This window comes from Ranitomeya variabilis, chromosome 6, assembly GCF_051348905.1.
Source record: "Ranitomeya variabilis isolate aRanVar5 chromosome 6, aRanVar5.hap1, whole genome shotgun sequence".
Taxonomy (NCBI): Eukaryota; Metazoa; Chordata; class Amphibia; order Anura; family Dendrobatidae; genus Ranitomeya; species Ranitomeya variabilis.
The window spans coordinates 574130260-574157828 of NC_135237.1; the positions used below are offsets into that span (position 1 = coordinate 574130260).

A 27569-nucleotide genomic window follows, 5' to 3' on the forward strand; every position below is an offset into this window, starting at 1 on the left:
TATACTTTGCCAAAAAAGCAGCCATATAGAATCTAGGGGACTCAGAGAATGTCGCCAGGTTCGTGACTGCTGGCTTGGGACACTGTGGGTAAGGCACTGGGCAGGAGAAGAGGAAAGCCAGTATAGTGAGACTGCCAGAGAAAGGCATACAAAAGGAGTCCTGGAAAGGTGCAAAACAATTTGCCTGGGAGTTTGCTGGACCATTAACTTGAAGAACACAGCATCTGGCTAGCATTTGTGGACTGGAGAACTATGAGTAAAGCATTAGAAACTGCACCTTGCTGTGTCCTTTCTACAACACCTGCCCGGCCTACCACCACCACCATCATCATCTCATCACTTACACATACAGTTGCCCTGGGGTTAGCTCTACCTGTATCAACTCTGCTGCATCACCATCATCATCCCCAGCGGACTCTGAAGTAGCGTCGACTAACATCTTTATTGCCAAGTACCAGTGGCTTCACAAACAAATGTCCCATAAACTTTATTTCCCCTTTATTTCACCTTTAATTAGACGCCCAGGGCCATGGACCAGGACACTGCTGCTGTGACCACATCCCCTTTAACCCATTTACCCCCAAGGGTGGTTTGCACGTTATGATGGGCCAATTTTTACAATTCTGACCACTGTCCCTTTATGAGGTTATAACTCTGGAACGCTTCAGTGGATCCCAGTGATTTTTACATTTTCTCGAGACATATTGTACTTCATGATAGTGGTAAAATTTCTTTGATATTACCTGCTTTTATTTGTGAAAAAAATGGAAATTTGGCAAACATTTTGAAAATTTTGCAATTTTCCAACTTTGAATTTTTATGCCCTTAAATCACAGAGATATGTCACACAAAATACTTAATAAGTAACATTTCCCACATGTCTACTTTACATCAGCACAATTTTGGAAACAATTTTTTTTTTGTTAGGCAGTTAAAAGGGTTAAAAGTTGACCAGCAATTTCTCATTTTTACAACACCAATATTTTTTAGGGACCACATCACATTTGAAGTCATATATGATAGAAAATAACCAAGTATGACACCATTCTAAAAACTGCACCCCTCAAGGTGCTCAAAACCACATTCAAGAAGTTTATTAACCCTTCAGGTGTTTCACAGGAATTTTTGGAATGAAAAAAAAAATGAACATTTAACTTTTTTTCATAAAAAATTTACTTTAGCTCCAATTTGTTTTATTTTACAAAGAGTAACAGGAGAAATTGGACCCCAAAAGTTGTTGTACAATTTATCCTGAGTATGCCAATACCCCATATGGGGGGGAGGGGGGTAAACCACTGTTTGGGCGCATGGCAGAGCTCAGAAGCGAATGGAGCGCCATTTGACTTTTCAATGCAAAATTTACGAGAATTGAGATGGGACGCCATGTCGCGTTTGGAGCCCCTGATGTGCCTAAACAGTGGAAACCCCCCACAAATGACCCCATTTTGGAAAGTAGACCCCCTAAGGAACTTACCTAGATGTGTGGTGAGCACTTTGAACCCCCAAGTGTTTCAGTACAGTTTATAACGCCGAGCCGTGAAAATAAAAATTATTTTTATTCCCCACAAAAATTATTTTTTAGCCCCCAGTTTTGTATTTTCCCAAGGGTAACAGGAGAAATTGGACCTCAAAAGGTGTTGTCCAATTTGTCCTGAGTACGCTGATACCCCATATTTGGGGCAAACCACTGTTTGGGCGCATGACAGCGCTCGGAAGGGAAGTAGTGCCATTTGGAATGCAGACTTAGATGGATTGGTCTGCAGGCGTCACATTGCATTTGCAGAGCCCCTGATGTACCTAAACAGTAGAAACCCCCTCAAGTGACCCCATATCGGAAACTAGACTCCCTCAAGGAACTTATCTAGATGTGTTGTGAGAACTTTGAGCCCCCAAGTGTTTCACTACAGTTTATAACGCAGAGCCGTAAAAATTAAAATTCTTTTTTCCCCACAAAAAAATTATTTTTTAGCCTCCCCAAATTTTTATTTTCCCGAGGGTAGCCAGAGAAATTGGACCCCCAAAAGTTGTTGTCCAATGTGTCCTGAGTACGCTGATGCCCCATATGTTGGGGTAAACCCCTGTTTTGGTGCACGGGAGAGCTCGGAAGGGAAGGAGCACTGTTTTAACCTATTCAACGCAGAATTGCTGGAATTGAGATCGGACATCATGACGCGTTTGGAGAGCCCCTGATGTGCCTAAACAGTGGAAACCCCCCAATTCTAACTGAAACCCTAATCCAAACACACCCCTAACCCTAATCCCAACCATAACCCTAACCCTGACACCCCTAACCCTAATCCCAACCGTAAATGTAATCCAAACACACCCCTAACCATAATCCCAACCCTAACCATCACCCTAACCACACCCCTAACCGGAACATGCCCCTAACCCTAATCCCAACCAGATCCTTAACCCCAACACACCCCTAACCCTAATCCCAACCATAACCTTAACCACACCCCTAACCCTGATCCTAACCCTAATCCCAACCACTAAATGTAAATGTAATCCAAACACTAACCCTAACTTTAGCCCGAACCCTAATGGGAATACAATTTTTAAATACATTTTTTACATTTTATTATTTTTCCCTAACTAAGGGGGTGATGAAGAGGGGGTTGATTTACTTTTAAAGCGGGTTTATTAGCAGATTGTTATGATTGGTAGCTGTCACACATTAAAAGACACTTTTTATTGCAAAAAATAGTTTTTGCATCTCCACATTTTGAGAGCTATAATTTTTCCATATTTTGGTCCACAGAGTCATGTGAGATCTTGTTTTTTGTGGGACGAGTTGACGTTTTTAATGGTAACATTTTCGGATACGTGATATTTTTTGATCACTTTTTATTCCGATTTTTGTGAGGCAGAATGAACAAAAAACAGCAATTCATGAACTTCTTTTGGGGGGGGGGGGGGGCGTTTATACCGTTCCACGTTTGATAAAATGGATAAAGCAGTTTTATTCTTCGGGTCAGTATGATTACAGCGATATCTCATTTATATCATCTTTTTATGTTTTTGCGCTTTTGAACGATAAAATCTATTTTATATAAAAAATAATTATTTTTGCATCACTTTATTCTGAGGACTATAACTTTTCTGTTTTTTTATTTTTTCGCTGATGATGCTGTATGGTGGCTCATTTTTTCCGGGACAAGATGGCGTTTTCAGCGGTACCATGTTTTTTATATCCCTCTTTTTGATGGCGTGTTATTCCAATTTTTGTTTGGCGGTATGATAATAAAGCGTTGTTTTTTGCCTCTTTTTTTTTACGGTGATCACTGAAGGGGTTAACTAGTGGGACAGTTTTATAGGTCGGGTCGTTACGGACGCGGCGATACTAAACGTGTACTTCTATTGATTTTTTTTTATTTAGACAAAGAAATGTATTTATTGGAACAATATATTTTTTTTTTCTTAATTTAAGATTTTTTTTACACCTGTAAATATTTTTTTCTTTTACTTTGCAACATTGCCCCAGGGGGAACATCACACTATAGTTTTGCATCGCTGATCTGACACTTTGCAATGCACTGTGTCAGATCAGCGGTCTGACAGGCCTTGAAGGAAGGCTTGCCGGCGCCTGCTCTGAGCAGGCGCTTGCAAGCCAACTCCCTGCAGGACCCAGAAGGCCCCCCGTGGCCATTTTGGATCCGGGCCTGCAGGGAGGAGGAGGTAGGAGACCCTCTGAACAACGCGATCACATCGCGTTGCACCGAGGGTCTCAGGGAAGCACGCAGGGAGGGGGATTCCCTGTGCCGCCGGAACGCTGCGATCATCTTTGATCGCAGTGTGCCGGGGGTTAATGTGCCAGGGGTGGTCCGTGATCGCTCCTGGCACATAGTGCAGGATGTCAGCTGCGAGAATCAGCTGACACCCGGCCCCGATCGGCCGCGCTCCCCCTGTGAAGGCGGCTGATCAGTGATGACGTACTATCCCGTCGGTGGTCATATGGCCCATACCACCTCGATGGGATAGTTTGTCAGAAAGAACTGTCCGACCCGGCCCTAGTACCCCACGGCCTTTGGGGGCGATCCAACTTGACATCACAAACAGGGTAAAGAACCGCCGCTAAGTGGAGTGTTGTGCGCCTAATATCTGCTTCTGAACTGTTTGTGAACTGTGTAAGACGCTGTATGCTGTGTGGTGCATTGGAACTTTGAGAGCCACCATTACTGAGGCACAGGTGGAGTTAATCATAAGCAGGGTGTCCCATCGTGGGCGGAGCCTCGGAAATGGCAGCAAAAGAGGCCCCTCCCTCTTGCATAGATTGTGCTTTTAATTGTCTGTCATTCCAGAAAGTAGGTGTCAGCACCCTTAGGGTATGTGCACACGTCAGGATTTTGTCAGGATTTTTCATCAGGTTTTGTAGCCAAAACCAGGAGGGGGTGATAAATGCAGAAGTGGAGCAGATGTTTCTATTATACTTTTCCTCTAATTGTTCCACTCCTGGTTTTGGCTACAAATCCTGATGAAAAATCCTGACAAAATCCTGACGTGTGCACATACCCTGACTCAGATTGTGTGGAGAAATTTCTACCTCCCCCTGCATTAGAATGTGCCAGCCCCTCTATGCATAGACTGCGTTACTATGGTGACACTGACCCACCCGTCTGCACTGAGGAGTGAGTGTGCTGTCAGGAGGGGAGGGGCCCCTGCGAGGAGCAGTGTGCTGTGTGATCCATCCCTCCAAGCACCTGCAGCAGCCTGCCCGCTCCTGGAGACACAGCTTACTGCTGTCGCAAATTGGAAGGAGGCCCTGCAGAAGATGTCTGAACAGAGGGTGGCCTCGAGACCAGCAGTGGAGGAGGCGGCCGGCACCGGAGAGGAAACAGGTACCAACGTTGCTCCGGTGGCGGATGAAACTTTAGTTGGGCCCTTAAAACCACCACCGCCAGCCCTGAAGAGACGTGTTGTTCCCAGACCAACAAGTACAGCGCAGAACAGCAACTTGCAGCTTCTACCCTGAACGCTGCACCAGTCCCTGCAGCTCCAACAAGCATGGCTGTGCAGACACAGGCTACACAGACCCCGGCTGCAGGATTTGCTCCCTTTGAATCACCCATTGTGATGCTTGACAAGGAACCTTGCCAATCAGAGGGATTCAAGTGTTGCCTTGGAAAAGGAAGTAGAAAATGACTGCTAAGAAAAGTTAATCTGAATGTTTGTTAAACTGAGTGCTTATTCCATTTAAAGACACTGCGGTCATGGACAGTGAGTGACCAGAACTCCATTGTACATAGCACATCTTAATGTGCTCCTTGTTGGTTTTACATCACCCCTTTAAGAGTGCGAGTAGGACACTACCCCTTTAATAAAAGACCAAAGAAAAAAAAATCTGGCGTGGCCGAAGAAGTGGTCCAATGTGGAGACCAGCTATGCCTCGTAGTCACGCCCAAGTCCTACGTTGGGGTTTGAGATGGGTCCCTCATATTGCACTAAAGAGAAGGATACCCTGGTTTGGGATCCCATTGAAACCTACTGAACTTGACACAGAATGTCTTATAGCACTTGAAAGCATTTGTTTTATAGTACTTGATAGAAAATGTTTTATTACACTTGGTAGAGCAGGTTTTATAGAACTTGTCAGACGGTTTTATTATATTTGATAGGAAAGTTTTATGGGAAGTAAATGCTAGTGTCTTATTGAGAGTAATGTGCTGTCTTATGTGTCTGTTTTTTATGTGCAACGTTTAAGTGGAAAGTGCCTCCCATAAAGGGAAGAAAGAGTTATTTGACTAGTTTACCTGTTGAAATGTGCATTTCCAAAAATTTATTGCAAGTTTCTTATAAAACCTGTATTTGCTATGTTCCAGCCCGCGGACATGCTGTGTTTAACGAGGAGGGGGTATATGACTCCCCTGGGGTCCAGTCGCCACAGAGATGCTGCACCTCACCCAGAGGTGTAGTATCCCACTCTCAGGTAAGGAGGGAGCACCACCGAGGACTCTAACACTCACATGCAACACACACCAGTTCAGTCGGGGCACTGGGGCGTACCCTTAGGGAGGAAGGCCTCATCCCAGGCTGAATAGGAAAGGGTGCTGGAAGAGTGGGTGGATGGGTAGAGTAGGGGAGGAACTAATTAGGAGGGAAAGTTGGTCAGATTGTGAGAGGATGGAGAAGCAGTAAGATGTGCTAAGAAGGAGCTCCCTGTCAAAGGGGGCTAGAGAGAGATTGTGAGAGAAGTGGAGCTGAGCAGATGTGCGGTTCTGCAGCTCCTGACAGACAGAATAGAGAATTGAGAGGGAGAGACAGAAAGAAGCTCTCGGAAGGACAGAAGGGGTCCTAGGGGCACGGGTAGTGCACAAGCCACCCATGGGGCCCGTATCCAGACGTGGAGAGACCAAGTTGCAGTTAAGGGGACCGGCCCCAACTTTGTGGAATACTTAATGTTCAGCTATGAAACCATAGGCTGTGGCTTTTGCAAGAAGCACGCCCACATCCACCGATACTTCGCCAAAAAGGCAGCCATATAGAATCCAGGGGACTCAGAGAATTTCGCCTGACCAGGTTCATGGCTGCTGGCTTGGAACACTGTGGGTTAGGCACTGGGCAGAAGAGGAAAGCCAGTGTAGTGAGATGGCAAGAGAAAGGCATACGAAAGGAGTCCTGGAAAGGTGCATTCCAATTGGCCTGGGAGTTTTCTTGACCTCTAACCTGAAGAACATAGCATCAGGCTTGTTTTTTGACTGGAGAACTGTGAGTAAAGCATTATAAACTGCACCATGCTGTGTCCTTTCTACAACACCTGCCCGGCCTACTACAAACATCACTTACACATACAGTTGCCCTGGGGTTAGCTCTATCTGTGGAGAGCTGTACCAAATCTGCATCACCACCAGCCGCAGTGGACTCTGAAGCAGCATTGACTATCATCTTTATTGCAGAGTACCACAGGTGGCGTCACGAACAAATCTCCCATAAACTTTATTTCCCCTTTATTTCACCTTTAATTGGATGCCCAGGGCCACGGACCGGGTCACTGCTGCCGTGGCCACATCCCCTTTAAGAACTGTCTGACCCCGCCCGAGTACCCCACGGGCCTTGGGGGCACTCCAACCCGCTCTTTTCTAATGGGAACATTTTTTTTATGAGGCCCTCCTCCACGTCTCTTCCAAGGGGCATTGGAGTGTTTCCAAATATTTGCAGAACATGGTCATTGCCACGCTAAGCCCTTTCCATGAGCTCTGTAGCACTGCATGACACCTGAGTAATACACGCCACAGACCTCGGCACTCCCTGGGACATATTCTCGAATTGTTACTCAAAACCATTGTGCCTGATTGGGCAGTTTCCAGAAGAAGTGCTTGGTCTTGTGCAGATGGGTCAATGGCGCTCCTGTCTCTTTCCCTTGAGGAGGCAGCTTCCAAGAAAAATGAGGCTTGTACATGTTCCTGACATGGGTTTCAGGCCTGACAGACTGAGCACAGTACAGGCCCTCGCTTGTTTCACTGTATTCAGAATGTTATTCTAATGGTGTCTGGTAGAATCCATTTCACTGACATTGATCATACATCTCCCCACCTCCTGGATTATAGTCACCTTACAGCGGCTTCACCCGCTATGACAGTGGCTCCATTGGGATCCGGTGGCAAAAATGATCTGTGGAGCTCACAAAACTCAGGTTTCACAGAACCTACTGGCCGTCTGAAAATGTGAAACGAGCGCTGCATAATGATATGGCGGTGGAAGTGGTGGTGGTGGCGGGTGAAGCCCAAAATTCAAATGTTTTAGCCGGCAATGTAAAGGGATGGGGAATCTGTGTTCCACTATCTTGCTATCTATTTGGCATGAGGGAGGGACCTCCCAAATGTAAAAGGAAAAACTAAAGCCAAAACGCTCCGTGTGAACATATACTAAATTAGAGGTTTTTATTTTTTTTTATTTTGCGTTATATACATGTAATTATATAAATAGGAGAAAAACTGGAGTAACCAATAAATAAGAAAATACAAAATGTATTTCAAAAAATCAAAGAAAAACACATAATAAAATTGTCAATCAGGACAAGGACACGGAAGTACATACAGTAGTGAGGTGCACATGGGAGTTCAGAGGTACTACATCTATCTAATTTACATTTGAATGCTTTTCCATGTGCTAGGTAAGTAGAGCCAAAAATAAAGGCCCCGTCTCACATAGCGAGATCGCTAGCGAGATCGCTGCTGAGTCACAAGTTTTGTGACGCAACAGCGACCTCCATAGCGATCTCGCTATGTGTGACACATACCAGCGATCAGGCCCCTGCTGCGAGATCGCTGGTCGTGTCGGAATGGCCTGGACCTTTTTTTGGTCGTTGAGGCCCCGCTGACATCGCTGAATCGGTGTGTGTGACACCGATCCAGCGATGTCTTCACTGGTAACCAGGGTAAACATCGGGTTACTAAGCGCAGGGCCGCGCTTAGTAACCCGATGTTTACCCTGGTTACCAGCGTAAATGTAAAAAAAACCAAACAATACATACTCGCCTTCTGATGTCCGTCAGGTCCCTTGCCGTCTGCTTCCTGCTCTCACTGACTGCCGGCCGTACAGTGAGAAGTGAGAGCACAGCAGTGACGTCACCGCTGCGCTCTGCTCTCACTGTACGGCCGGATCTCAGTCAGAGCAGGAAGCAGACGGCAAGGGACCTGGACACCGAAAGGCGAGTATGTACTGTTTGTTTTTTTTGGTAACCAGGGTAAACATCGGGTTACTAAGCGCGGCCCTGCGCTTAGTAACCCGATGTTTACCCTGGTTACCCGGGTGCTGCAGGGGGACTTCGGCATCGTTGAAGACAGTTTCAACGATGCCGAAGTCGTACCCCTGATCGTTGGTCGCTGGAGAGAGCTGTCTGTGTGACAGCTCCCCAGCGACCACACAGCGACTTACCAACGATCACGGCCAGGTCGTATCGCTGGTCGTGATCGTTGGTAAATCGCTTAGTGAGACGGGGCCTTAAGGCACAATAAATAAGGCCCAAGTATTGTATAACAATGGGGTCACCCGCCATCATTTGGGGCTCATTACCATCTGAGTAGTGTTGTGCACTGGGCCTGGTAAGTTTTGCCCTCAATTTATGATACAGTCCCTTTAGGCTATGTTCACACTTTGCGGGTTTTGCCGCGGATCCGCAGCGGATTTGACACTGCAGATTCGCAGCAGTTTTCCATGCAGGGTACAGTACAATGTTACCCTATGGAAAACAAAACCCGCTGTGCCCACGCTGCGGATTTCCGCGGGAAAAGCTGCGCGGCTTTTCTGCGGAAAAAAAGGAGCATGTCACTTTTTGGTGCAGAATCGCAGCGATTCTGCACCCATTGAAATGCATTGATCCACTCACTTTCCGCACGGGGCTGTGCCCACGTTGCGGGAAGTTAAGCGGATAATGTGCCGATGGTACCCGGGGTGGAGGAGAGGAGACTCTCCTCCAGGCCCTGGGAACCATATTTTGGTGTAAGAAAAAAAGAATTAAAATAAAAAATGATGCTATACTCACCTCTCAGCGCTGCCCACGGCGTCCGGTCTTCGGTTTGCTGTGCGAGCAGGACCTGTGGTGACATCGCGGTCACATGCCCGTGATGACGCCGCGGTCACATGACCGTGACGTCACGAAGGTCCTTGTCTGCACAGCCGCGTGCAGCGCCGAGATCGGGACGTCAGAGGGTGAGTATAGCCAATTTTTATTATTTTTTACATTACTATTGATGCTGCATATGCAGCATCAATAGTACAGGAGTAATCCCGCAGCGGAAACCGCGGAACAAACCGCGATAAATCTGCAGGGATAACCGCAGCGGTTTTGCCCTGCAGATTTATCAATTCCGCTGCGGGATTAACCTGCAGAGCAGGCCGCAAAGTGTGAACGTGGCCTTACTCTGCGGATCTCCAGCTGGGCTTGATCTATGTTGATTTACACTGACCCTTTTTTTTTTGCCTTACTTTTGGCTTTAAACCTTGCTATAGAGCTCCCGCTGCTTCTGTGGATCCCCGCATTGTTATACAATTCTTGGGCTTTATTTATTGTGCCTTATTTTTGGCTCTACTTACCTAGCACATGGACAAGCATTCAAATGTAAATTAGATAGATGTAGTACCTCTGAACTCACGTGTGCACCTCACTACTGTATGTGCTTCCGTGTCCTTGTCCTGATTGACAATTTTATTATATGTGTTTTTCTTTGATTTTTTTAAATACAGTTTGTATTTTCTTACTTATTTATTGATTACTCCAGTTTTTCTCCTATTTATATAGTTACATTACGGAGTCAATAAAATATTGTGAATGTGGGTTGATACTACTTAGTATCCCCACTTTTGGCATATTAAATATGCAATGGGGTTTTTTTTCTTCTGTGTATACATGTAATTATGAAGTAAAAAATGTTTCTCAGCATTTTTCCTTTAAAAAAAAAAAATATATAGTTCTTACCGATAACGGTATTTCTCTGAGCCCATGACGGCACCACGGAGAGAGGGGATCCGCCCACCAAGGACAGGAAACCTACGGATAAAAAGGCGGTACCACTCTCCCGCATCAGTTGTTTTACATAGAAAATGATGGGAGACTACTAAAACACTTGTTAGCTTTAACTGTTTAGCATAACGAGATACCGCGTGACTTTAAAACTATAAATAAACTATGAATGAATTATGGCACTATTTAATGTGAGCACCCATAAGTGAAGGGAGGGAATGTACGGGTGCCGTCATGGGCTCAGAGAAATACCGTTATCGGTAAGAACTATATTTTTCTCTGATCGCCCATGACGGCACCACGGAGAGAATTGCATAGATAGTACATTCAGGGAGGGACCACCGCTTCCAGAACCCTTTTACCGAAGGTAAGGTCCGAAGAGGAGTTTAGGTCCAATCTATAGTGCCTATAGAATGTAGATGGTGAGGACCAGGTAGCAGCTCTACATATCTGGTCTATAGGAACTCCGGCCTTCTCCGCCCAGGAAGATGCCACTGCCCTTGTTGAGTGCGCCTTAACCTCCCCGGGAACGGACATCCCACTTGCTGAGTATGAAAGACTGATGGCATCCGTAATCCATCTTGCTATGGTGGCTTTCGATGCTTTTTTCCCCTTCCGGGGACCCTGGAAACACACAAACAGAGAAGCATCCTCCCTACTCTCCTTAGTGACTTCTAGGTAGCGTAAGAGACATCTTCGTACGTCTAGTGTATGTAATGTTTGTTCCTTCTTGTTTGCAGGGTTGGGACAGAAGGAAGGGAGAGAAATCTCTTGAGACCTGTGGAACTTTGATGCCACTTTCGGGAGATATGCTGGGTCTGTTTTTAAAATGACCCTATCCTCTAGAAATTGTGTGTAAGGAGGGTTAGCCGAAAGAGCCTGTAAGTCGCTGACCCTACGGGCAGAAGTGAGGGCGACTAACAGAGCGGTTTTGAGAGATAGGTTTTTTATTGAAACTTCGCGTAATGGTTCGAATGGTGGACTGGTCAGGGCTTTAAGGACTAAGTTTAAGTTCCATTGAGGAACGATTTTTATCGGAAGAGGCCTTGATCTTCCTGCTGCTTTTATGAATCTAGTGACCCACCTATTTGAAGCTAAATCAAAATTGAATAGGGCCCCCAATGCTGCCACGTGAACTTTCAGGGTACTAGTGGCCAGCCCCATCTCCAACCCATTTTGTAGGAATTCTAATATGGAATTAAGGGGAATTTCTTTCCCTATTTTTTCACCTGACGAAGACAGAAACTTTTTCCATATCTTGCCATATTGTTTTGTTGTAACTGGCTTCCTACTTTGTAATAAGGTTGAGATTAGCCCTGGGGAGAACCCCCTGTCTTTTAGCAGCTTCCTTTCAAGAGCCAAGCTGTCAAGTGCAAGTTCTTGACCCTTGGATGACAGACTGGGCCCTGCGACAATAGATCCTGAAGGTCTGGTAATACCCAGGGGTCGGACATTGACATCTTCCTCATCCATGAGAACCAAGGTCTCTTCGGCCAGAACGGGGCAATTAAGATAACCAGCGCCCCGTCCTCCCGAATCTTCCTCAGCACTGCTGGAATCAGAATGAGAGGAGGAAAGGCATAGAGCAGATGATGGCTCCAAGACATCAGGAAAGCGTCCACAACTACTGGGTTCCCCAGGGGAGATAGGGAGCAAAAGGAGGTTACTTTTTTGTTTAGGTGACTCGCAAAGAGATCTATTTTGGGAACACCCCATTTCTCTGTGATCTGGGTAAATATTGCCTGATTTAGTTCCCATTCTCCCTGTTTTAGGCTGGACCGACTGAGGAAGTCCGCTTTGTAGTTGTCTTCCCCTCTTATGTGTAGACTTGTTATGGATAGGAGGTTGCTCTCGGCTATTTGCAGGATTGAGTTGGTCACTTCCATTAGATTTTTGGAACGGGTGCCCCCCTGGTGATTGAGGTAAGATACTACCACCCGGTTGTCCGACATCACTCTTACATGATGAGAGTGAAGGACTTTCAAGAATCTCTGAAGGGCAAATTTGACTGCCAGAAGTTCCTTCATATTGGAGGATTTGTCTGCTAGGGACGGAGACCAGGTGCCCTGGGCTACCAGATCGTCTAGATGAGCTCCCCACCCTGAGGGGCTTGCGTCCGTAGTTAGGACTTTTGAGATCTGAATTACCCACGGGACCCCCTGGGAAAGATTTTCCTGCGATTTCCACCATGTCAGAGAGTGGCTGGTACGAGGAGATAGAATTAACCGCCCGTCTAAATGCTCGCCTAGACAGGTTTGTTCTGACAATATCTGCCATTGGAGGTCTCTCAAATGTAATTGGGCCCACTGGACTGCGGGGATGCAAGAGGTCATGGAGCCTAGGAGGGACATACCCTGACGGAGTGTTATGGAGGGGAGAGATTGAACCCTCGATACCAAACTTTTTAGTTTTTGTATTTTGTTCTCCGGTAGCCGACATTCCATTTTTATGGAGTCTAGGGTGAGACCTAGGTACTCCTGAACTTGAGAAGGTATTAGTCTGGATTTTTCTATGTTTATTAGCCAGCCTAGTTCTTTTAGGGAATGAATCACAATTGCCAGTTGATGCTCGCAGTGCTGCGGGGAGGAGCCTATTACCAGAAAATCGTCCAGATATAGTACGATTAAGGTATTTTCTTCTCTGAGGTGGGCCATTACCTCCGCAATCAGTTTTGTGAAAATCCTCGGGGCTATGGCTAGACCAAAAGGCAGAGCTGAGAACTGGAAGTGGCTTAGGACTCCTCTGATGTGAACCGCCATCCTGAGGAATCTTTGGTGATCCTTGTGTATTGGGACGTGATAATATGCGTCCTTTAGGTCTAGAACCACCATGAAGCATTGAGGAAACAGCATTTTGATAGATGACTTTATCGTTTCCATTTTGAATGCCTGAACCTCTAAGTAGTTGTTTAGACTTTTCAGATTTATGATGGTTCTGAAAGACCCGTCTGGTTTTCTTCTCAGAAATAGAGGGGAATAGTATCCTTGTCCTCTTTCTTGAGGGGGGACCTCCAGGAGAACTCTCTTTTCTACTAACCCGATGACTTCTCTTTCTAGTGCCAGCTGCTCTTCTGCCGAAGACCTTGTAGATGTCATCGTAAAAGAGGGACGGGGGTATCTCTTGAATGTTAACCTCAGTCCTGATTCTATAATGTTCAGTATCCATTGACTGGAGGTAATCTTTTTCCAGGCTGGGAGAAAGCGAGACAGCCTCCCTCCCACCTGGGGCGAACCTTCATTGCGGAGGTTTCTTGTTATCATTGGGGTTTTTATTAAAGATAAACCCCTTGTTTTTGTTCCTCTTATCCTCCCATTTCCCCTGGCCTCTCCCCGGGTTCTTTCGGAAAAACCTCTTGCTCCAAAAGGGCTTCAGGTAAGAGGGGAGGCCCAAGGGAGGAAAGGACTTTTTCTTGTCCCCAGCTTTTTCTAAAATGTCATCTAAAGTGGAACCAAACAAGAATTCTCCTTCACAGGGGATGGTACACAGTCTTGTCTTAGTTTGGAGGTCGCCTGGCCAGTTCTTAAGCCAGAGGGCGCGCCTGGCCGCATTAGCCAGTGCTGCTGACCTAGCGGCTAGTCTGATTGAGTCGGCCGAGGCGTCAGCCAGGAAAGCCGCGGCTCCCCTCATTACTGGTAAAGTATTCAGTATTGAGTCTCGGGAAGTCTTCCCTTTTAATTGACCCTCTAGTTGGTTTAGCCAAATCATTAGGGAGCGAGATGTACACGCCGCTGCTACTGCAGGTTTTAAGCCCCCCCCTGCTGCCTCCCAAGAGCCTTTGAGGAAGGCGTCCGCCTTCTTGTCCATAGGGTCTTTTAGTACCCCCATGTCTTCAAACGGGAGTGCGAATTTTTTCGATGCTTTGGCTATAGCCACATCTAATTTGGGGGCTTTTTCCCAAAAGGAGCAGGATTCATCCTCAAAAGGGTATTTCCTTTTGGGAGTTAAGAGAGACTTTTTCATGGGCTTTTTCCATTCTTTTTTGATTAAAGCCGCAATTGCATCATTAAGTGGAAAAACTCTCCTCTTTTTTTGTTCTAGGCCCCCGAACATGATGTCCTGTACCGATTTTTTGGGGTGGGAGTCTACTAACCCCATAGTACTTCTCACCGCCTTTATGAGGCCATCGGTGTCCTCTAGTGGGAAACAGTTGTGCCCCCCCGAGGAAGAAGTGGATGATGCAGATGATGAGGAGGAGGAGTCGCAGGATACTGAGCTCGCACTGTCGCTGTCAGATTTTGAGACCGGAGATGGAGACCTATCCTTGGTCTTTCTCCGTTTTTTCCCCTTTTTTAGGGATCTAAGGGTGTCTTCTACTTGCTCTTTAATCAGGTTTTTTAAGTCGGTTGCAAACCCTGGCAGACTTTCAGATACTGTCTGCTGTATGCAAGTGTTACACAGCGTCTTCTCCCAGGCAGGTGGAAGATCTTCTCTACAAAGGCACAAATTTTATGCTTTGTTTTGCCTACGCTCTTCCTCCCCTAAAAGAGACAAATAATAACCTTACTGTCTCTGCTTTCACGAAGATCCACTTACCACCTCCAGGACCCATAAATACCGATTGGGGATTCTCCACCTCTGGCTTTTTCCCCGACGCCGTACTGGACCCCTTACTGTGTTGGGACCTCTGGCGTTCGTTGCTGGTGTCCTGGCGCTGCTGTCGCCTTTTTTGCTGCTGCTGTGGCGCTGCTATAGGTGATGATTCTGGAAAGGGAGATGCCGGGTCGCTCATATTGCTGCTGGTCTGCGGTTACTGCTTTGACAACACTCTGGTGTAGTTGCAAGTAGCTTTTTTTGAGGCTTCTGCTGATATATTGCGGAGCCGCTAGGAGGAAGTAACTTTCCTCATTTAAAGCCTTCGCGCCGCTTTTTTTTTTTTTTTTTACATCCGCGCCTGCACAGTAGTGCCCGGCTGATGGCGAGGAGCGCCGAACGCCTGCGCAGTAGCTATAGGAACTCCGGCCCGCCCAGGCATACCGCTGATGGCCGAACGTCGGCACCTGCGCAGTAGCGCCCGGGTGATGGCGAGGAGCGCCGAACACCGGCGCCTGCGCAGTCGGGCTTAAGCGGCGCCTGCGCAGAAGCCGTACGAGCGCCTCGCGAGACCAGCTTAATCCCGGGCATGCGCCTTGCAAGATGGCGCCGGGAGTGCATATATGGCGCTGCTGACCGGCGCCTCCGGTCCTATGCAGTCCCTACTTCGCGGTTCTGCACGCCCGATGGCGGTGCAGTGTGCAGACTGACGCATGTTTTTTGGGGAGGGTCGCGCCGCACCTCCCGCAACCACAGAGGGACCCCCCTGGATGTTGCCTGCTGCATCTTACCTGGGGAGGTGACCGCGAACTCCTTGTCACCTCCCCCGCACACCCTAGAGGCCCACTAGCCCTTCGCGGTGGCGCTTCGGGTCACCACCTTAGCCGAGGCAGAGGGACCCCAGCTGCCTGAACCGGACTAGATGGCCCCGGAATTCCCACGTCGATCTGGTAAGTCCATAGGTCTCCCATCAAGGACAGGAAACCAACTGATGCGGGAGAGTGGTACCGCCTTTTTATCCGTAGGTTTCCTGTCCTTGGTGGGCGGATCCCCTCTCTCCGTGGTGCCGTCATGGGCGATCAGAGAAAAAGAGGTTTTGGTAGGTCTTCTTATAAAACCGTAAAACCAATGCAATAGTCTGACAACATTATTTGCAGATACCATATGCGAGGCAGAAAGGCATGCAGGCATCTTCTCCATGCTGTTGCCATTTAGTTTTAGCACTTTCCCATCCGTTTCAGCTTTTCTCAGGCCCCCAGACCAGTTTGTTGGGTCCAGCAGAAAAATATTCGGCTTTTCTATTGACTTGGCTTGTATTCGTTATTCGGTACGAATACACGGATATTAGAAATTATTTGTACCCATTTTCCCAAAGCCGACTATTTCACTATTCGCTTATCACTATAAACAACAACAAGATTTTGTGGCAACTGTATTTCATAATCATCTTCTGTCTCCTTATCTAAAATTTGCTGTTCTCCATCATCTGTGCCTCTAAGTTTTGTGCAACACTAAATGGCATGTCGTCCTAACCCTCTAGGACAGGGGTGGGGAACCTTTTTTCTGCCAAGAGCCATTTGGATATTTATACCATCCTTCAGGGGCCGTACAAACTCTGCTGTCATGATCTCAATGGCAAGAGAACATAGCATAAGCATATATAGGAACTAGCTCTTGGAAGATGGGAACTGAGCTGACCATGAACTAAACCTAACGCACAACTAGCAGTGGCCGGGTAGCATGCCTACGTTGATTCTAGATGCCCAGCACCAGCCGGAGGACTAAATAAAGCTAGCAGAGGAAAATATTAGTCCTAGCTCACCTCTAGAGAAATACCCCGAAAGGAGACAGAGGCCCCCCACATGTATTGGCGGTGAGTTGAGATGAAATAACAAACGTAGTATGAAAATAGGTTTAGCAAATTTGAGGTCCACTTACTACATAGCAGAAGACAGAAAGGACACTTTCATGGTCAGCTGAAAACCCTATCAAAAACACCATCCAGAAATTACTTTAAAACTCTGGCATTAACTCATAACACCAGAGTGGCAATTCCTGTTCACAAGAGCTTTCCAGACACAGTAACGAAACTACAGCTGTGAACTGGAACAAAATGCAAAAACAAACATGGACAAGAGTCCAACTTATCTAGTAGTTGTCTAGGAGCAGGAACAAGCACAGAGAGGCTTCTGATAACATTGTTGACCGGCAAGCAACTAACAGAGCAGCAAGGTTATATAGCGACTCCCACATCTTGATGGGAACAGGTGAACAGAGAAGATGAAGACACCAGTTCAATTCCACCAGTAGCCACCGGGGGAGCCCAGAATCCAAATTCACAACAGTACCCCCCCCTCAAGGAGGGGGCACCGAAACCTCACCAGAACCACCAGGGCGATCAGGATGGGCCCTATGAAAGGCACGAACCAGATCGGAGGCATGAACATCAGATGCATTCACCCAAGAATTATCCTCCTGGCCGTATCCCTTCCACTTGACCAGATACTGGAGTCTCCGTCTGGAAACACGAGAGTCCAAGATTTTCTCCACAACGTACTCCAACTCACCCTCAACCAACACCGGAGCAGGAGGCTCAACGGAAGGCACAACCGGTACCTCATACCTGCGCAATAATGACCGATGAAAAACGTTATGAATAGAAAAGGATGCAGGGAGGTCCAAACGGAAGGAAACAGGGTTAAGAATCTCCAATATCTTATACGGGCCGATAAACCGAGGCTTAAACTTAGGAGAAGAGACCCTCATAGGGACAAAACGAGAAGACAACCACACCAAATCCCCAACAGAAAGCCGAGGACCAACACGACGGTGGCGGTTGGCAAAAAGATGAGTCTTCTCCTGGGACAACCTCAAATTGTCCACCACCTGCCCCCAGATCTGATGCAATCTCTCCACCACAGCATCCACTCCAGGACAATCCGAAGATTCCACCTGACCAGAGGAAAATCGAGGATGAAACCCCGAATTACAGAAAAACGGGGACACCAAAGTGGCAGAGCTGGCCCGATTATTGAGAGCGAACTCCGCCAATGGCAAAAAAGCAACCCAATCATCCTGGTCAGCAGACACAAAACACCTCAGATATGTCTCCAGGGTCTGATTAATCCGCTCGGTCTGGCCATTCGTCTGAGGATGGAAAGCGGACGAAAAAGATAAATCTATGCCCATCCTAGCACAGAATGCCCGCCAAAATCTAGACACGAATTGGGTCCCTCTGTCAGAAACGATATTCTCAGGAATACCATGCAAACGAACAACATTTTGAAAAAAACAGAGGAACCAACTCGGAAGAAGAAGGTAACTTGGGCAGAGGAACCAAATGGACCATCTTAGAAAAACGGTCACACACCACCCAGATGACAGACATCTTCTGAGAAACAGGCAGATCTGAAATAAAATCCATCGAGATGTGCGTCCAAGGCCTCTTAGGAATAGGCAAGGGCAACAATAATCCACTAGCCCGAGAACAACAAGGCTTGGCCCGAGCACAAACGTCACAAGACTGCACAAAGCCTCGCACATCTCGTGACAGGGAAGGCCACCAGAAGGACCTTGCCACCAAATCCCTGGTACCAAAAATGCCAGGATGACCTGCCAACGCAGAAGAATGAACCTCAGAGATGACTCTACTGGTCCAATCATCAGGAACAAACAGTTTATCAGGTGGGCAACGATCAGGTCTCTCCGCCTGAAACTCCTGCAAGGCCCGCCGCAGGTCTGGAGAAACGGCTGACAATACCACTCCATCCTTAAGGATACCTGTGGGCTCAGAGTTACCAGGCGAGTCAGGCTCAAAACTCCTAGAAAGGGCATCCGCCTTAACATTCTTAGAACCCGGTAGGTATGACACCACAAAATTAAACCGAGAGAAAAATAATGACCAGCGCGCCTGTCTAGGATTCAGGCGCCTGGCGGTCTCAAGATAAATCAAATTTTTGTGGTCAGTCAATACCACCACCTGATGTCTGGCCCCCTCAAGCCAATGGCGCCACTCCTCAAAAGCCCACTTCATGGCCAAAAGCTCCCGATTCCCAACATCATAATTCCGCTCAGCGGGCGAAAATTTATGGGAAAAGAAGGCACAAGGCCTCATCACGGAGCAGTCAGAACTTTTCTGCGACAACACTGCCCCAGCTCCGATCTCAGAAGCGTCGACCTCAACCTGAAAAGGTAGAGCAACATCAGGCTGACGCAACACAGGGGCAGAGGAAAAACGGCGCTTAAGCTCCCGAAAGGCCTCCACAGCATCAGGGGACCAATCAGCAACATCAGCACCCTTCTTAGTCAAATCGGTCAATGGCTTAGCAATATCCGAAAAACCAGCAATAAATCGACGATAAAAGTTAGCAAAGCCCAAAAATTTCTGAAGACTCTTAAGAGAAGAGGGCTGCGTCCAATCACAAATAGCTTGAACCTTGACAGGATCCATTTCAATGGAAGAGGGGGAAAAAATATATCCCAAAAAGGAAATCCTCTGTACCCCAAAAACACACTTAGAACCCTTCACACACAAAGAATTAGACCGCAAAACCTGAAAAACCCTCCTGACTTGCTGGACATGAGAGTCCCAGTCATCCGAAAAAATCAGAATATCATCCAGATACACAATCATAAATTTATCCAAATAATCGCGAAAAATATCATGCATAAAGGACTGGAAAACTGACGGAGCATTAGAAAGACCAAAAGGCATCACTAAATACTCAAAGTGGCCCTCGGGCGTATTAAATGCGGTTTTCCACTCATCCCCCTGCCTGATTCGCACCAAATTATACGCCCCACGAAGGTCAATCTTAGAGAACCACTTGGCCCCCTTTATGCGAGCAAACAAATCAGTCAGCAACGGCAATGGGTATTGATATTTAACAGTGATTTTATTCAAAAGCCGATAATCAATACATGGTCTCAAAGAGCCGTCTTTTTTTGACACAAAGAAAAAACCGGCTCCTAAGGGAGATGACGATGGACGAATATGTCCCTTTTCCAAGGACTCCTTTATATATTCTCGCATAGCAGCATGTTCAGGCACAGACAGATTAAATAAACGACCCTTTGGGTATTTACTACCCGGGATTAAATCTATGGCACAATCGCACTCTCGGTGCGGAGGTAACGAACCAAGCTTGGATTCTTCAAAGACGTCACGATAGTCAGACAGGAACTCAGGAATTTCAGAGGGAATGGATGATGAAATGGAAACCACAGGTACATCCCCATGAGCCCCCTTACATCCCCAGCTCAACACAGACATAGCTCTCCAGTCGAGGACTGGGTTGTGAGATTGCAGCCAAGGCAATCCTAGCACCAAATCATCATGTAGATTATACAGCACCAGAAAGCGAATAATCTCCTGGTGATCCGGATTAATACGCATAGTTACTTGTGTCCAGTATTGTGGTTTATTATTAGCCAATGGGGTGGAGTCAATCCCCTTCAGAGGAATAGGAGTCTCCAAAGGCTCTAAATCATACCCACAGCGTTTGGCAAAGGACCAATCCATAAGACTCAAAGCGGCGCCAGAGTCGACATAGGCGTCCGTGGTAATAGATGACAAAGAGCAAATCAGGGTCACAGATAGAATAAATTTAGACGGTAAGGTGCAAATGGAAACAGATTTACCAAGCTTTTTAGTGCGCTTAGAGCATGCTGATATAACATGAGTAGAATCACCACAATAGAAACACAACCCATTTTTCCGTCTAAAATTCTGCCGCTCGCTTCGGGACAGAATTTCTATCACACTGCATACTCTCTGGCGACTTCTCAGTGGACACCGCCAGATGGTGCACTGGTTTGCGCTCCCGCAAACGCCTATCGATCTGAATAGCCATTGTCATGGACTCATTCAGACCCGCAGGCACAGGGAACCCCACCATAACATCCTTAATGGCATCAGAGAGACCCTCTCTGAAAGTCGCCGCCAGGGCGCACTCATTCCACTGAGTAAGCACAGACCATTTACGGAATCTTTGGCAGTAAATTTCCGCTTCATCTTGCCCCTGAGATAGGGACATCAAAGTTTTTTCTGCCTGAAGCTCCAAATGAGGTTCGTCATAAAGCAACCCCAAGGCCAGAAAAAACGCATCCACATTGAGCAACGCAGGATCCCCTGGTGTCAATGAAAAAGCCCAGTCTTGAGGGTCGCCCCGGAGCAAGGAAATCACAATCCTGACCTGCTGTGCAGGGTCTCCGGCAGAGCGAGATTTCAGAGACAAAAATAATTTGCAATTATTTCGAAAATTCTGAAACCCGGATCTATTCCCCGAGAAAAATTCCGGCAAAGGAATTCTCGGCTCAGATACAGGTGCATGACAAACAAAATCTTGCAAATTTTGTACCTTCGTGGCGAGATTATTCAAACCTGCAGTTACACTCTGAAGATCCATTACAAACAGGTGGACACAGAGCCATTCAAGGGTTAAGAGGAGGTAAGAAGCAGCTAGACAGCAATTAAGGGCTAGGCAGCAAAACTCTGAGGGGAAAAAAAAAAAATTTCCCTTCAACACTTCTTTTTCTCCTGCTTCAGCCCAAACAATTAACACTTTGCGGGCCGGTCAAACTGTCATGATCTCAATGGCAAGAGAACATAGCATAAGCATATATAGGAACTAGCTCTTGGAAGATGGGAACTGAGCTGACCATGAACTAAACCTAACGCACAACTAGCAGTGGCCGGGTAGCATGCCTACGTTGATTCTAGATGCCCAGCACCAGCCGGAGGACTAAATAAAGCTAGCAGAGGAAAATATTAGTCCTAGCTCACCTCTAGAGAAATACCCCGAAAGGAGACAGAGGCCCCCCACATGTATTGGCGGTGAGTTGAGATGAAATAACAAACGTAGTATGAAAATAGGTTTAGCAAATTTGAGGTCCACTTACTACATAGCAGAAGACAGAAAGGACACTTTCATGGTCAGCTGAAAACCCTATCAAAAACACCATCCAGAAATTACTTTAAAACTCTGGCATTAACTCATAACACCAGAGTGGCAATTCCTGTTCACAAGAGCTTTCCAGACACAGTAACGAAACTACAGCTGTGAACTGGAACAAAATGCAAAAACAAACATGGACAAGAGTCCAACTTATCTAGTAGTTGTCTAGGAGCAGGAACAAGCACAGAGAGGCTTCTGATAACATTGTTGACCGGCAAGCAACTAACAGAGCAGCAAGGTTATATAGCGACTCCCACATCTTGATGGGAACAGGTGAACAGAGAAGATGAAGACACCAGTTCAATTCCACCAGTAGCCACCGGGGGAGCCCAGAATCCAAATTCACAACACTCTGCCCATAAAGTTCATCATGACTCTGGCACTAGTTTCAGGATGTAATCTTTCATTGCATGCCCTTCAGCGTTCAGTAGTGAACACTGCGTGTGCCAACAGATCAAGAAGAAATTAATGAGCTTGTGGCAATCAAAATACAGCTCTTTGCTCAAGAATGCAGTCCCTGAGAATCTGCTCGGGGGCCTGATAAAAGGTCATCGAGGGCCGTAAGTGGCCCTGGGGCCTGAGGTTCCCCACCCCTGCTCTAGGAGCATGCAGGTTCAGAGACCACAATCAAAAAATGTCATGGTAAAGAGCTCCTCGGAGTGTCCCAGTTTCGATCCCTAGTCTCCTGGGACTCAACATAGTGGGAGAAAGAAGGGTCAGTGTGAGGAGAATGTGATCCAGACTGTAGGCTGGTGATACTGGACCATGTGGAAGATTTGGTGGTACTGCCAAACCAGCTGGAAGCATTATCTGCTATCCAACGTACCACTTATTCTCACTGCACTGGTTTCAGAAGTGGTGTACCATATGTGGAAACAATGGGGGTCAGCGGGTGCCCTGCTACACTAGCCAAAACTGCATGGACCATGGATCATCCCAACGCACGCCTGCTCTCCGTTTACCAAGGGTGTAATATTGTTCAGACAACACAGGGTGAAGGTGAAACTGTGGCAATATTTTATTGAACCAAAAAACAGGCAAATAACATGTAGCGCAGTCCCAGCACAATACCAATGATGGTAGAAAATCATAGAGTTTCACCCTTCAACTGACTTTCTGGAATAAGAGCAGCTGGGACTTCAGAGCTCTCAGGGTCGATTACCACACCTCTGATACCCAGAGTGAGGAGATAATGACAAGTTTATGAAGATGACAGTCCTTTGAAGTACAAGACCAGTTGACCGGAGGGTCATAACCTGGCTTCTCAAAACATATTCATAGAGCCAGGTGACCAGTGGGTTCCATTCATGGCTTTCACAAATGTATCCCTGGAGCTCAGGTGACCAGTAGGTCCAAATCCCGACTACCCCAAAGGTAGCCATGGGTTCACTGATGGTCAATGGAGCTGATCTGTATTCTTTCAGCTGGGGTCGTTGTCCCCTAAGCTGGCATTCTGTAGAATGACAAATCTGTGTCCCTCGTGATTGAGCCATGATGTCTTCGCTGCTGTCTTGTAAAGAGTCTCTGGTACATTTGATGTCTGGATGTATATCTATATGATGTTACTTTGGCATATATCCTTTTTATAGTTAAAAACTGTCTTTTAAGCCAGCATTCACAGGTAAAGGGGAAGGATCGTGACAAGATCAACTTGCATTGTTTGATTATGTAATCTATTTGCATAGTTTTTCCTCCTCTGTTTTGCAAGTCAACAAACTAGCTGGCCTGGACAATGTGTAATCGACATATCAACAAACATACCGTATTTTCCGGCGTATAAGACGACTGGGCGTATAAGACGACCCCCCAACTTTACCAGTTAAAATATAAAATCTTCTTAAAAGTCGGGGGTCTTCTTATACACCCTATGTCGTCTTATAGGGCCGGTGAATATGTGCCTTTTGGGGGGGGGGGGGAGTGATCCTGATGACGAGGGGCGTCTCACAGGAAAGTGAGTATCCCCCATTACCTTATCGTAGCGGTGCAGCGTGGGGGTCTCAGTGCTGGGAGCGGCGGCGGCTGCTGTGCTCTGGTGCGGCGGCTGCTGTGCTCTGGTGCGGCGGCTCCTCTTCTGTGTGGGGCCTCTGTGCTGTGAGGTGGCGGTGGCGGCGGCATATCTTTATCCAGTTGGGGCTCCTCCGGCATCTCCTTAGCCCTGGAGGCCCCGCCGCAACTCCATCGGTGCAATGCAGCGGCCATTTTCCCGGAGGCAGCTCAATAGGTGCGATGCGGTGGCCTCCGGGAAAATGGCCGCTGCTCAGATTCAGATCTCGTCCCGAAATCTCGGGACACGAGATCTGAATCTGAGCAGCGGCCATTTTCCCGGAGGCCACCGCATCGCACCGATGGAGTTGCGGCGGGGCCTCCAGGGCTAAGGAGATGCCGGAGGAGCCCCAACTGGATAAAGATACGCCGCTGCCGCCGCCACCTCACAGCACAGAGGCCCCACACAGAAGAGGAGCCGCCGCACCAGAACACAGCAGCTGCCGCCGCTCCCAGCACTGACACCCCCACGCTGCACCGCTAGGATAAGGTAATGGGGATTACTCACTTTCCTGTGAGACGCCCCCTCGTCATCAGGATCACTCCCCCTCCCCACCCACCATATACACCGGCGTACAAGTCGATTCCCGGCGTATAAGACGACCCCCGACTTTTAAGAAGATTTTCGGGGGTTAAAAAGTCGTCTTATACGCCGGAAAATACGGTAATTGTTTACTTATGTGCCTCTAGTCATTCAGAATAACAGCACAATATGTTACAATAAATGTCAACTTACAAGTCAATATTACAGGCTTACACAATCAAAAGTCTGTTTTCTTGGCCAATCAGAAAAAAACGCATAAATTCAAAAGTCAACATATAGATAACAGTCTTGGCTGTGTGTCTAAAAAAGCAGTTTTGGGTCTTCCTAAGAAATTAGTGAGCACAACAGCTCCATAATGCACTAGTGTGTCCCCAATACTTCTGCCAGGATTCTGCGGTCCTTTCGCTAATTGACTAACAGTGGCTGCAGCTCTATATTTTAAGAGATTATCCTGCATTTTCACCTCCTTCCACTGGAGAGTGCAGTTTGCACCTGAACTGCCCATAAATTAGATAGTCGATGTTGTTGCTGTGTCAGCCATCTTGCTACCTTTTGGGCCTACTTCAGGGCACTTGGAACTCCTAGGTATTGCTTGAAAATTGTATCGAGGCTTCTGACTAGCTCCAGTCTCCAGCTCTTAAGAATGGTCTTCCCCAGGCTGATCCTAACCTCCACAGCATTTAATCTTATTGTTTCACGCTAGTATTCCCAAGGGTATTATATACATCATTGATGAATCTTACTCATGCTGTTCTGGCCATTGCATTTCATTAGTTCTTTACCAGTATCGTAACAACTTTAATGGCATTTGCCTTTTGACGCAAACATAAGAGTGGCACAATGATTGGTGAAGTCACTAATCACAAGTAGGCGAGGTCCCTGCTCTAGTATCATTTGTGCACACATTGTCAGGCATGGGGAAAATCTCTGGGAGATGGAAACGGAATGGCCACTTTTATTAGTGACACCAGACTTTTTGCTATTGGAACTTTGTGGGTTTTTCTCTTGAAGTTATGTGGAGAGTAAGCCAAGAATGTTGTGATCGAGGAAGAACATACAACGAAAGGAAATCTCGTGTGTAAAGAAATCGCTTATAAAAGGGGTCAGAGGAAGAGGTGAAGAAATGTCCTGACCAACAGGCGGTGCCCCAACAAGAAAATCACTGCAGAGTACAACGCCGGTGTTCTAACATATCTAAAACTCGGCATTTCCTAGCACAGATGGACTATAACCACAGGACAGCTCGAGAGCCATTACTGTCTATGGGAAGCAGAAAGCCAAGGACAAAAGGAGGAGAAAATGCCATCAATAAACCTGTGGGAAAATACCGGACAGATTAGACAAAGTCCTGTTGCACCATGCTGATTTATCAGATGCACAAGTTTATTACTTTTATTTTATAGTTTAGGTTTTATTTGCATTTGTCAAAAGTAGGAGAATTGTCTTGTTTATTAGAGGCGCAAAACAGGCAAGAAACATCAATAAGCGAATAGGTTACAGTTATTATCTATTATATTCCTCAATTTTTGTGATTTTTACAGAATTTGGCTAAAATTCTGCCAATTAATTTGACACAATGTGAAAGAATTAGTGTTTTCCCAAATTTTCCCTGAAAATGCTAAATCTATTAATTTTTTTGTCATCAGAGTCTTTTTGTCACATGCTCTGGATTATTTTCTTATATTCTCATCCATATTGAGCAGCTGGATGGCAGTCGGTCACTTGGACAAGACACGAGGCACGGCACATATCTGGGCTGATGCGATGATCTCCATCTTGTTAAGGTTCAGATATTTCGAGTCCTGACGTTCTGTTCCTGGGGGCAGGGTGAAGGTGAATTTCTGGAGCAAAGCGGAGAAGAGCAGGAAGAGCTCCATGCGGGCCAGGTTCTCTCCAAGACAAGCTTGCTTCCCTAGAAGAAGACACGATAATGTATCTGATTAATTATCTTATTCCCGGTGTCGCTCTATGCTTTACTTCCCACCATCTAAAGACCTCGGCTCACTGTCTGTATTTACTGGTTTATAATAATTGGTGCATCGTTCCTGAGTTCACCATCAACTCTTTGGGCAGTAGAATGCTAAGATTTAATACTTTAAATGGAATCTGTCATTAGCTGCAGTTATAGGGTTAATCTGCAGGTTATTAGTATTCCAAAACTGCCCAGCTGCGCACTAACAGCGTCGCTACCGGGAGGAAGCGAATTAAATAAATTCCTCCCGGCAGCTTCCAGTTATAGAGGCGTGCCGATGCGGCTTCGGTCACTGCTCCTCACTTAGTGAGCTGCTATAAGCACGCTGAGGCACATATACTACAGAGATGGCTGTCAGTCAATCAGTGCCAATATGGCTGTCAGTCAGTAGGCCAGGGCGCACTTACAGCCGATCACTAAGTAATGAGCAGTGACTGAAGCAGCATCGGCACGCCACTGTCACTGAACTTATTCATCCGGCTTTCAATTTCCTCCTGGTAGCCGGGATTTCAGAGCTGTGGCCACTATAGACCTGCAGATTATTCATATATCTATAGGTGACAAGTGCATCAGGATATGACAGATTCCCTTCAAATTTATTCCTGAGACCTGGAAGTTGTTTTCTGTATGAATTGACAACGCCATACACAAAAAAGACAAGAATTCCATCTAAGAAAGCAGGCGGCAGTCACCACTGACACATCCAAAAGGTTTATTCAGTCATGGATGTTACAGAGACACAAAGTCTAACCTGTTTCACATGTGTTTATGCTTCTTCTGGGCCTGATAATAAACCATCCCACCCCTAGTACGTATAATTAATTATATCCAAAAATATTTTGAATAGGGCAGATATAATAACCCCAATAAATAAAACCATTTTACCAACATTAGTGATAGTTACAGACAATTGCGGAGATCACTCCATACATCAATGCAAAAATACCCAGACTCATATTGGTCAGTATGCCAAGCAATTAATGCCTAGCTACTTCATACCACTCCCTTTCTCAAGGGGAACACCTCCCCTTGAGAAAGCAAGGCTGTAGAGCGGCGAAACGT

At 46.6% G+C, this 27569-nt stretch overlaps 2 protein-coding genes across 4 annotated transcripts in view; both read right to left on the reverse strand.

Moving 5' to 3' along the window:
• Nucleotides 1-27569, reverse strand: part of LOC143783138 (cytochrome P450 2C20-like) — a 522836-nt gene that overhangs the window by 266136 nt on the left and 229131 nt on the right. The window lies entirely within an intron of this gene.
• Nucleotides 25304-27569, reverse strand: part of LOC143783140 (cytochrome P450 2K1-like) — a 47661-nt gene continuing 45395 nt past the window's right edge. The window contains exon 4 of the mRNA XM_077271459.1: nucleotides 25304-26447. Within this exon, the coding sequence (XP_077127574.1) occupies nucleotides 26254-26447 (194 nt within the window). The 3' untranslated portion in view covers nucleotides 25304-26253. The remainder of the gene's footprint in view (nucleotides 26448-27569) is intronic.